Below are 12,667 nucleotides of genomic sequence, written 5' to 3' on the forward strand. Positions count from 1 at the left end.
GATATAACGCTAGATATATGGGAGAATGTATGGAAGAAGGGACTAAAATTTACATTAAATTATAGTCTGAATTTTTTTTATAAAATGTATCGTTGATATTTGACCCCAGATAGACTAGTGAAAATATATAAAGGGATTTCTCATAAGTGCTGGAAATGTAGTCAAAATCCAGGTTCACTTTATTATATGTGGTGGTCTTGCAAATATGTGAAAACATACTGGATAAACATAGCAATGACAATGCAAAGAATATTTTAAGATAAAAATATTAATGAAATCTGAAGCTTTTCTTTTAGGTATGATGACAGATCAATTGAAAAACAATTTGGGGGTGCTATTCCTTCACATGGTGACCACTGGGAGGATTATACTTGCCAAACACTGGAAAGAAAAGATGTTGATGATTGAAGAATGGATTTTGAAGTTGATTGAATTAGCAGAGATGGCGAAACTAACCACTTTGATTAGCGATAATGGACTAGCCAGCTATAATAAGACTGGAAACCATTTGTGGACTTTCCACATGCTAAGTATTATAAAAGATGGTTAACAGAGGGATTTGAAGATTAATGTAATATTTAGCTCAACCTGTTGACTGCTTTTTCTTTTACACACACACACACACACTTGTAAAAGGGGAAGAAAATTTATTGCTTTTTACTTGTCTTTCAGCACTCAACCGGGGTCGATCCTACATGTTAAATGTTAAATTTAATTCACTACTTTTTCCTCCTTTTATATACACTATTTTTTTTCTTTTTCTGTTGTGGTTAGGGTTGAATGTGTTTTTGTTTTGTTATATTCTGCTTGTTTTTCTGTGCTGTATTTTATGCTCTATGATAAAACAATAAACTTATAAAAAGAAAAAGAAATTACACTAAGATGTCACCAGGACTGGCAATCTGACAGCACCAATCTCAGCAAAGCTTCTTCTCTAATTTCTTTGCCACTTCAGCAGAATTCTTAGCTGAAAGCTAAGTCAATAGTTGGAATGTATTACTAACCCTTAGGAATGCTAAATGTCATTGTACCACTTTACTCAAGCAGATGTCACATAGGGGTGTTGTTAATTTGGGATGTCAAATAATAAATTCTAGGGGAAAATCCAGATTACTTGAACAGCACGCCCGATGACTAAAAGTGGCTCAAGTCATCATTTAAATAAACAAAACAAAAAATTATATTACAGGCAGGAATGTGATGTCTCCTAAATCCTCTTTTTTTGGTATCCATCTAATTTTCAGCCTTATGGATTTTTAATCTTTTTAAAGGAAATGCAAAAATCAGTCTCTAGCACAGTGGTTCTCAACCTGTGGGTCGGGACCCCATTTGGAGTCGAACGACCATTTCACAGGGGGCGCCAAACAACGCAGTCCGCCATTTTTTTCCCCCTTTTCCTTAACTGTGCTACTCCCTTTTATTCTATTGCAGTGGTTCTCAACCTGTGGGTCGGGACCCCATTTGGGGTCGAACGACCATTTCACGGGGGTCACCAAACCATGCTGTCCACCATTTTTTTCTCTTTTCCCTAGCTGTCCTACTCCCTTATTGGTGGCCACGCCCACTTGGGGGTCACCACAACATGGGGAACTGTATTATGGGGTCACGGCATTAGAAAGGTTGAGAACCACTGTTCTATTGGCTTTTGAAAGCCAATAGAATAGACTCTCTTGAATAGAGTCTAATTCTATTGGCTTTCAAAAGCCAATAGGAATTGTCCAGGCTGTCTCTGCCCTGCTGAGCCCCCCAAAAGTCCCATTCTGCAAACAGTGCTGCACCAGTTGAGTAGTCCTCGACTTACGACCGGTTGAGTAGTCCTCGACTTACGACTGATTGGGGGTCGCGGCATTAAAAAGGTTGAGAACCACTGCTCTAGCATATTAGTCAAAGAATTATTCTAGGACCAACATCCCTCGATAATAAAATGGTCAATTGTGACAGCCCATGATACGTTTTCAAAATGTGCTTAGCTGCTTAAAAAAATAAATCCCACGATGTTCAGCTGAGACAGACGGAACATAATGGAAGGCTAGAGGGAAGAGTGGTAAACAATCTCTCTGTTTTGCTTTCTAATAAATAAACTTAACTAGCTTTGAATATGTTAACTGCCATGGGGATACATTTCTTATACCTAAGGTTGCTTGGTTCCTTCCTTGGAAGAATCGTTAACCAACTTGTGGCAGTGTGCCTCAGTCTCCAAAATAACTTCCTGTCTAAAAAGAAAATCTGATGCAGAATTCAATTCTAGCTAGAAACCATTCCTGTCTTGCAATTTGATATATGGATTTGCGCCATATATATGTTTTTTTTCCTACATATACAATTTATATTTCAGTTGTCATGGGCAAGTAGATTTTTAATATTTATCTAATTTATTATAGTTTATCATTTTAGTTGATTATTTGTACTGTATTAACCAGAAATTTCCAGTTTAAAGCTTAACAGTGATTTTTTTTTACTTCTTTAAAAGGTTATACATTTCATAATTTATAAAAAGCAACTAAGGATATAATACAAAAATGTAACCTCTGTGATATTTTAAATTTACAAATTAGTACTAATTTGTACTTTACTACTGTAATTTTTCTTTTTATATGACTTCTACCTTTCCTTGTTTATACTTTTTATTTAAATTAAATATTTTAAAGAAAGTGAAATACTTGAAAACTGTGCCATTTGACCTTGATCAACACTAGAAATCAGGAACAAGACCAGAATCAATGAATAAACAAGTATGAATAAGAAACAATTCAAAATAATTTTATAAATTGTAAGATTTCTGCTGTATACATGGTCTGGTTGCATTCCTTGTGTTTGCTTTCCAAACTGTGGTCTTCTCTGTCTCTCTTGTTCAAAGGCAGCTTGTTGAATGCAAGATGGACTCAGAACCAGCCTTCAGTACATTATTCACAGGAAGCATCACACAACTCAGTTCACTGTCACACTGTCCCAGAGACCCCAAATGAAGTTCCTCCTTGAGACATTGTAACAGAATGTAAATAATTACCATCTCCATAGCAGGACTTTCAGAAAAAAATTTATAAAGGTTAACATACATCTGCATGTCCCATTTCACTGAACAAGTTCAATATTTCTTTCATAGGACAGGCAAAACATACCACGGTTCAAGTATGAAACCAATTTTTGAGAATCACGAAAGAATCTGTATTTGTCATAAATAAGAACACAATGGGAGGAGCATTGTGTTGTATGCCGGATATAAAAGTGTCTGTTTTAAACTCTGGTGAGTGGTACAGAAATTAAAAACAAAAAGGAGGCTGAAGTAAAACCATGAGAAATAACTAGCCATCCCCAATGCGCGCGCGCGCGCGCACACACACACACACACACACACACACACTTTCCCCAATTTCCTCAGAGGTTAAGGGGCCAAGGGTTCCTCATCAGCAATCAATTCCAAGAAGACAGGTTCCTATGTGAAAATGTGTCCAGCTGCAGGAAGGTCTTCTGCATCCAGGGTGGGGGTGAGAAGGGATTGCAACATGCAATGGTGTATTTCTGCCTCCCTCAAAAGGAAGGGAAACATTGTCATCTAGAAAAGCTTTCTGCTTCTCCCACGGTTGCTTCTCATTTCTTGGTTGAGTCACGAGGTTCTTCTTCAGCACTGGTCTTTTTTGTGTTTCCTGATATGTTTATATTTCTCCACATATGCCTTCACAAGATTAGCCACCTTCATGGGATTGATTTCACCGCTTTTACTATGGCAGATCTGTAGAGAGATCAAAAGGGTAGGTCAGTTCCAGGAGTTAATGCAAGCACACACCTTCTGTATTTCTTGACTTTAAGATTAACTAGCAGGATATTACTGGGTCAGCAGCTAAAAACCAGCCACCAAGACAACCCACACTTATACTTGTTTACTTACCTTTCTTTTCTGTCTTCTCTTTCTTTCACACACACTATCACAGCCACCCTAAGAAGAAAAGGTAACAATTCCACAATTCCAACCTTTTGCACAGCTTTCCGCAGAATATCCTTGTATTCCTCCTTTGTGATCTCCCTCTTCTGGTAAAAGGGCTTAATTGCGAGCTTCACTTCTTCCACCGCCCTCTCTTGCATGTGAAGCTTCTTCATGTACTGCAAGGACAGGCAGAAGACGAATTCAATGATCTCTGTGCAACGAGCATTTCACAACCTCCAGTCAAAACATCTTCCGTTACATAGTTTTTGGCGCATACATTTTTTTTTTTTTGCTTCCTTCCTTTTTTAAAAAAAATGTTATTTTACTCACTGATCATCAATATTGCAACGCAACAGAAGTCAGAAGTTTGAGATCATTCCAGCTCTCACCCATTTGTTGAGAGGAGCAGAGGTTGCATTTTACTATACCTACCACTAAGATACTACACATTATGTACAACATGAACATTTTCCTCAGGATTAATAGCACTAACTGTTCTGTCTTTTAAGTTCTTTGGAAAAGATGAGTGATTGGATTTCATAAGAGAGAAAGCATTCCAAGTGTGACCTGAATAGAAGCTCGGAGCCAATTTCTTAAACATTAATTTAGATTTGTTGCAGAAGTAGTCTTCTCTTACTGACCACTCATTTAGTGGCCATTCAAAGTTACGATAGCACTGAAAAAGGAGACTTATGACAGGACCTTGAAGTTGCAGTTGCTACAGTGTCGCCACAATCCTGTGATCGTGATTTGGGCAGCGGCAACCAGCATGGATTTACAATAACTGCAGCCACAGTCCTGTGATCACCATCTGTGATCTTCCCTGCCGGATTCCAACAAGCTAAGTCAATGGGGAAGCCACTGCAAGAAGTCGCAAGTCAGGGTCATGTGATGTCACGCTTAATGACCCACAGAGATACGCCGACCAGAGGTGACATTGTAAGGCAGTGCAATCAAGTGATGTTTCACTCAACAACTGCACCACTTAGCTACTGAGTTGCCAGTCCTAACTGCAGCCAATAAGTGAGGAATATCTATACTAAATAAGAGTCATGTTGGATTAGAACCCAAACCTGTGTAGCCTGGGAACGTTTTCCCCACATGGCCCTGGATATACAAGCACAACAATACTGTCTTCTCTAACTTTTCCTATAATTAGTATTAGGATGCATACTGCCATCATACCAGGAGCCATTGATGCACTGCATGCATTTGCCTTAAAATACAGAACTTGAGAGCCATCTCAAAATTTTGCAATAGTAAATGACATATTTTTAACATATTTGGCTGCTCACCAAAAGCAGCCCCGTAAGACTCAACTGCAATGGTGAAGTTTGCAGAAACCTTTGACAGGTAAGTACATTTAAACAGTAAGAAGCCTTCCAGAACCACCTTGTAGAAGAGATGGGTGGCATAACAATTTAAAGAAAAGAAAGAAAGAAATAATAAACATAAGACTAACACATTTGCAGGATTTCCTGTTCCTACAAGGGCTCTAGTGTGAACACTGCACACATTCCTACTTAAACAAAACATCCTTGCAAGATAAGAGTTTAGAACATTAGATTGGAAAGACCCAAGTCCCCAGCCGACTTTGAGAGTCACTGGGGTGACTCTGAGTGAGGAAAAACTACTTTACACAATTTTGGTATGAGGATAAAAACAAAAGGATGACCTTGCATATCTGCTTTAGAGGAATGATGGGATATAAGTGGAAGAAAAATATTCAGTAAAAAATAAAATAATAGGTGGACAGCAGTTAGATGACAGATAGAGAAAATAAACCTTACTCATGCCATACATTCTTATGCTTTAACTACAAAGATCTTATAATTATTACATGCCCTCTTACAGCTCTGGCCATCCCATCGGTTTAAAGTGGAGATAAATGTAAATGTAATTAAACATGCTTTTGAGATATCAAATATCATTCTTTCCATTTTAATTACAAAAGAGGGAAGGTTCTGTATTGTACGACTTTGAAAAAGACCTATGAAATACAGGATTCTTTTCTTAGGAAGAGGAAGAACGCGATGCAGATGAAATACTGAATGGATAGAAGCTAGAATATGAGATCATCCAATGAAACTGATCACCAATATTTTACAAGAAATATGAACTGCAACATTAATGTATGCAACTCCTGGCCACAACCATGGGTTATAGCAACTAACTTAGATGCCTTAAAGAAGGTGGCACTTTCATAGAGGACGCCTTCAGCAATTATTTCCCCAACAGACATGTGACAGCGATGCACGTCTGGAACCAAATAATAGGTAAAACCATCAACAAAGAAAATTCAAGACCAGCAGTTCAATTTTCAAGTTTTTATATCCTTAAAATGGACCCATTGACCTTAAAGACATCATCTATCTAGCCACCCACCTCTTCATTTTTTGTTTTATCCACTGGAGACTTAGATGCTTTGACTTTTTCTTCTGCATCTCCTGTGGAAGCTTCCTGAATACTTGGTTCTGAAGCTGTGGTCAAATTGCCCTCAGGTTCTGGAATTAACCCCTGCTCTGCCATGCAGGTGAGCAGAGGAAGATTCCCTTGTATGATGAACTGAACAGTGGGCTGACTGACAGGTGCATAAGGGGGGAGAGCTGAAGAAAGTGGTACTGTCAACGCCAGATTCTGATTGTAAACCTGAAGAAGAGAAACAGTAGTTAGTCATCATTTATGCTTAAACACTGCAGAACCCTCCCAACGGTTCAGGAAGGACTGTCTTCACCAGAAATTTGCATGACCTTCTGCCAATTCAAAAGGGTCTCACTCCTGGTTACTAATGAACAATGAATGGTCCTTAACTCCCAAAAATGTTTTTATGGGAATTTAAAACGTTGTTCTGAAGTATCATCAAATGAATTAGGGCAGGGGTCTGCAACCTATGGGCTGCTTCCCGTTAGTGGGCTGTGGCCTCCTGGCCACCGGGCCGCAGGACAGGCGGGCCAGTGTGCATGCGTGTGCGTGCACACCCTCACTTGTGTTATCCCCGCAGCTGTGGGGTGCAAAAGCAGGATGTCACACCAAAGGGTGCAAAAACGGGCCACCATCGCGCTGCAACGTGCAAAAATGGCCACTGCCATGCTACAGGGCATAGAAACAAGACGCTGCGCCACACAAAAACAGAGCAGGGCTAGTATCACGTGGGCACTAGCCCCGCCCCATTTGCAGCGCATGTGTGCTCGTGGCCCTGTGCGCTCGCACGCACATGTGTAAATGCTTCCCCTTCCCTTTTCCTCCGGTCCGCCAATTGACAAAGGTTGGTGACCTCTGAATTAGGGGAAGGAAGAGATCATAAACACAACAGGTTGTAATCCAACGGTTAGTGAGTAGTCTGGGCAATATGAAAAGTACTGCATGTAGGGGAGGAAGAGCATTCTGCAATGAAATCGAGTGGGACACAAGTTCACAGATGGGAGTGGAATGGCCTTCCATCATGCTCAACCTCTGGAGTGGGAACCAACCTGAGAGGAATCTAGATCGGGAAACATAGGCTCAGGAATCATATAATTGGTTGGAGGAGGCTCAGTTAACTGCACCTGATTTAACGACTGGGTCAAATCCTCTGCTTTCCAGACCCCTTCTTTCGGTTTCTGCTGTTTACAGAATGGTGTCTCTAAAAATCCCCCAAAAGAAGAAAATAATTTCAGCATAGCAATATAACCAGATTATCACAGCAGATAAAACATCTTCATCTAACCAACATTAGAACTGTCTAAGAATATATTTGAAGCAAATCTTATTTTAGCACACCTGGGGCAATTCCAGAATAAGGCAGAGGTAAATATTCTTACTGATTAAAAACATATACTGCGTATTCATTATGTGTAGGGAACATGAGTCAGTTAACACTATGCCTCACATTTCCTTTGACACTTACATCTGAACTAGAAAGTTATGATATGCAATTGCCCTCCAAATTACAGTCAAGCTTTGGTTTACAATACTGGCTAGGAGGTTAACTGCCATTTCATAAAACCAAAAGAATGAAGGAGGCCAAAGGAGGGAGAAAAAACACTGACTAAAAATTTAGAATCCATCATCATAGTACAATACACAAAAAATATGTTAACTAGAACCAAAAGGGATTACTACTCAGGAAAGAGATCTCCTAAACTTAGCACACACCTGATCTGTACCTCTCTATCACAATAATCCTCAACCTTCTCCTTTATAAAGACTACATATCTGAAACATTTTCAGGACAATCATATGAGACAGGAATCAACAACGCTGCATCCATGGAACTGGGGCACATGTGACTCCCCCAATCTGTATCTGCACAATTCCCATTTACACATTGTAAATGTATATCAGAAATCACATCAGCGGTATGACGTTTGAATCAAGACGAACATAATGTTTACAAGGGAAAAATTGGATTTCATTCTAAACTGCGCTTCAATATTTTTTTTTTTAAAAAAAAATCCATCTTACTTACTTGCTGTTTTATCTATGGTCACCATATCACTTTCTTCTTCCTGAAGATTCCACGTAACTCTCTTCACTAATGCTTTTGATTTCAACACAGGACTCTGAACTACTGCTTCCAGTTCAGCCTTATTTACATCAACTGTACTTTCAACTAATACAGGCTCTACATCTTTTGACAGTACTGGCATTTTGCTTTCAGGCAAAGTTTGAGATAGACTTGCCTCATCACAGCTTGGTGTATATGCCTCCTTTTCTGGAAGAGAATCTGTTAAGAAAGGACATACATCACTGTCTTCTTGTTTAATTTCAATTTCCTCCTGTCTCTCACTGCTTTGGTTATCAAATAGTGATGAATCATAGTCTATGGTCAATTCTTCAGTGGAGGAATCTATATTATCAGGTAATACTTCAGAATCTGTGCAATCCAGTTGAGGAGGAAGTACTTCATTACCTAACTCATCATCCTCCATTCTAGGAGAGTCGTCAAATGCAATGAAGTTATATTTTGAAGAAATCTCTTGTACAGGCATTAGATCACAATGAATGTTTGTCACTTCTTGCTCTGTGTTGTCCAACGCCTGCCCCCAAGAAAGAGAATGCTCAGAATTTTCAATTTGATCATTCAAAGATCTGAGCTCTTTTTTTTGAAACGGCTGTAGAGACATCTTTTTTGGCTTGTGTTTCTTTTCTTTGGAGCATGATGGAGATTGTAGTGGCTTTTCCTTAGATTTAGATCCCTTTGATTCATGAAGCTTTGATTCAGGTGATCTTGAACGCCTTTTATGTTTCTCCCGAGATCTAGATCGTTTTGTATCTCTTGAGCTTGAGGTCCTCTCCTTCTCATACCTATCATAGCTCCTCTCTCTTTTGTGTTTCTTTTTTTTAGCTCTCTCAGCACTATTTGAACGGGAACATTCTTGATCTCTTGCCCTAGAGTGCTTTTTCTTTTTCTTGGCTCCATGTAATTCAAAAGAAGAATTGCCAGGACTACCAGATTGTGACCAAGATCTCTTATGCTCTTTGGGCCAGAAACTTGGTTTTTTGTCTTTAGTTTTACTTTTTGCTTTCTTTTTTTTTGATCGCTCATGGCTACTGGAACAATCACTAGATGACCGACGGGTTTTTGCTTTAATTCCATGGCTTTTGCTATATTTCTTTTCAACTGAGTGGGAAGTTGATCTGGAACTTCTGTCCCTTGAATGTGTCCTTGATCTAGACCTTGATTTAGTATGTTTGCCTTCTTTGATATCTACCTTTCTAATTTTGACTTCTCTCTGACTCTGAGAACTGGAATTCGATGGGGATCTTGAAAAAGATCGTTTTCTTGATTGTTCACTTTTAATGTTTTGTTGCTGTTTTTCTACTGAGGGGCTAACTAATTCCATTTTTACCCTAACTGTATCCCGATCATCCTCAAAAACTACCCCAGGGCTATCTTGATCATTGTCATTTATCTGCTCTGCATCAGTAACTTGCTTAATAGCTGAGGAGGTACAGGGTGTACTTGAGTCTTCCTTATCATGAACTTTATCTTGTTCTGCATCAGAAATCTGTTCTACAAATCTCTCTTTTATTACCATATCATCAGGAGATTCTGCGTTACTTGATGGCGCCTCCAAGGAATCAACCTCAGATTCAAAGATATTTTCCAGCGGATAGGGAGTAATGCGGCGCACGGTTTGGAAGGTCTGAACTTTTGAACTTGCTATGGATATTGTTCTGGTAATATTAGTGAGGGGTAACCTTTCAGGGCTGCTGTGTGTTGAACTCGAATCAGAGCCTGTGGGATCAAAAGGATCGTATATTTCACTTTTGACGGGTTTCGCTTTTTTTAGTGAAAAAAGGGGTGAAGGATTCTCTTTCTGTTGCACTTTATTGTCCACGGGTCGAAACGTATTGCAAAATCCGGGATTAGACAGCCTGCTCGAATGACCCACATTTCCAGGGATGTTGATTTTAAAGCTCTCAAAGGAGGAGCTTCCAACTTTCCCTCTTGCTGAAGAAAGCGAGGAACTGCCATGAGCAACAGCACGTGCAGAAGAGACTCCTGTTGCATGTGTTTGTTGCTGAGTAGCTTGCGGCTTGCTGGTTTCCATTCTGTTGCTTCTGATTGGCTGGCTTGTGTTTCCTTTGCCAGTCAACTGTGTTATACAAGAGCTGGGAATGTTACTATTTTGGTCACTGGCAGATTGTAGTCCCAGATGTCCACTGTTTGTCTCCTTCTTAATCTTTGGTATCCTTGGGAGTTCAGAGATGTCAGGTCTTTTAGGAAAAGTTTTCAAAGGCTGTTTTCCATAAATTGCTTTTGAAGTGGAACTGGAACTGTTTAATTTAGGAGATGCAGAAAGAGGGACCACAGGTAGTTTAGAGCCGCCATTAAATTTGGACGAGTCACCTGGTTTGCTCCCGATTCTATTCAGATTGGCTAAATTATGAGTCTGAACAGACCTGGGAGTCATGGAGTAATCAAATCGAATCGGCGCCCTTCCAATTGTACCATGGGGAGGAGTCGCTATTCTGTTTGTCACGCTTAGTGGCAATGGAGATGACGAGCCAGACTTTGAGATGGGAGTTTTAGAGTTGGAAGAATCAGTGCCAGAGTTTGTCATTAAGGCCTCCAAAATTGGTGTCCTTGACTGGGAATGGTCCTCCAAACCTTCCTCCGCTTTTGAACTGCCACGCAGTAATGGGACTGAAAACAATTAGAGAGAAACAAGTTTTCAGTCATGTGCTGATACAAATACAAAAAAACATTACAATGTTAAAATGAAATAAAATCATTTTAAGCAGCTATTACCCTTATGAAACAAACTACCACTGAAATGTTTTTACAAAATTATTTTATTGCCAGTATTTTTACGTTAGATGAAAATATAAAAACTCTTTGACCAACTACAGAACGCCCAAGAACGACAAAGAAAAATAAAAAAAACAGAATTAATAAAAAAAGGGGAAAAAAACTATGGACTATTTAAAAAAGTCACCAGTACATTAAGTATTAAGCAATACATGAACATTTCAAATTAAAAATAATCTCTCTTATTGTAAAATTTGAGATCTATGACAAAGAGGAACATGTTGCATTATTTTTGATTAATGGGAAAATGATTTCTTAAATACTTTTTTTTTAGCAATTCCTCATGATATAATCAAAGTTAATAACCATATATTGAAATGCTACCTTCAATCTTAGTGGCTTTTAACATAGCAATACGTTATCAATACTCTTTTTCTAAAAGTAGTCTTAATTTTAGAAAACCCCTCTTCTTATATAAGCTATTTCAAAACAATTTCACTGTAATTCAAAACATCTATTTGTATTGCTTCCAGATTTAAAAGTTGTCTCCTTTTACAAAATCTAGATATACTGTATATTGAGTTCCTCTTTTGAAACAAATAGGCATAAACACTATTTTTTAATTGCTTCCAACCCAAGATTTTAATGTTAGCAGAATGTGAATGTAGCAATTATCTTAGTGTTTGACCAAATTTTACTAAAATTAGAATAAAAAAACAAAAACAAAACCCCTGTATAGATTTAGACTCAGTCCGCCTATGCCAGTGATGGCAAACCTTTTAGAGACCGAGCGCCCAAACTGCAACCCAAAACCCACTTATGCATCATCGGGTGCCGGGTGGGTGTGGCCCATTGGGCAGACGTGGCTGTGGTGATTTTTATAAAACCCAGCTGAAGGGTTTTCGCTTTAGGCCTCCGCCATGTGCAAAAAAAAAAAGTTTCCATCAAACAATCAATTTCAACTTCTCGCGGGGAAAAAAAAGATCTCTCAAAGTTGGAATTAATTGATTGAACTTTTTAGTCCCACCCAGTCTGCCATTATCACCACAGCCACACCCACCCAATGGGTCATGCCCACCCAGCACCCGATGATACATAAATGGGTTTTGGGTTGTATTTTGGGCACTCGGTCTCTAAAAGATTCACCATCACTGGCCTATGCCCTCTAGAACAGTGGTTCTCAACCTTTTTAATGCCGCGACCCCCCAACTGGTTGTAAGTCAAGGACTACCCAACCGGTCATAAGTCGAGGACTTTCTCTGCCCGGGAGCGCCACGCATGCGTGGTGCCACCCGCTGCGCCGGCCAAGGCATAGCTGGCAAGGGGCAGAGACGGCGCAGGGCGACCACTGGCTGGGCCACCAGCTGGCCCAGCCTAAGGGAGGTAAGGCACCCACTGGGCCCCACGCGCACCAGCAACCCTCCCTGCGCCCGCCGGCCTCCCACCTCCCACCCCTGGCCCTCTTTTACTTACATTTTTAGTAGTTGCTCAGCAGGGAGGGGTGGAAA

The 12,667-nt window shown here is 39.7% G+C and overlaps 1 protein-coding gene across 3 annotated transcripts in view; it reads right to left on the minus strand.

Annotated features, from left to right (window-relative positions):
- Positions 1-2,739: 2,739 nt before the first annotated feature.
- The window catches only part of PHRF1 (PHD and ring finger domains 1), a 37,078-nt gene continuing 27,150 nt past the window's right edge, over positions 2,740-12,667 (minus strand). For all 3 annotated transcript variants that reach the window (XM_039321916.1, XM_039321917.1, XM_039321915.1), the window contains exons 14-18: positions 8,370-11,054; positions 7,468-7,544; positions 6,308-6,571; positions 3,970-4,098; positions 2,740-3,730 (exon numbers count right to left, since the gene is read on the minus strand). In XM_039321916.1, coding sequence (XP_039177850.1) covers positions 3,620-3,730; positions 3,970-4,098; positions 6,308-6,571; positions 7,468-7,544; positions 8,370-11,054 — 3,266 coding nt within the window. In that variant the 3' untranslated portion in view covers positions 2,740-3,619. The remainder of the gene's footprint in view (positions 3,731-3,969; positions 4,099-6,307; positions 6,572-7,467; positions 7,545-8,369; positions 11,055-12,667) is intronic.

The sequence above is a fragment of the Crotalus tigris genome, unplaced genomic scaffold (assembly GCF_016545835.1).
Source record: "Crotalus tigris isolate CLP2741 ecotype Arizona unplaced genomic scaffold, ASM1654583v1 scf7180000023830.6690815, whole genome shotgun sequence".
Lineage (NCBI taxonomy): Eukaryota > Metazoa > Chordata > Lepidosauria > Squamata > Viperidae > Crotalus > Crotalus tigris.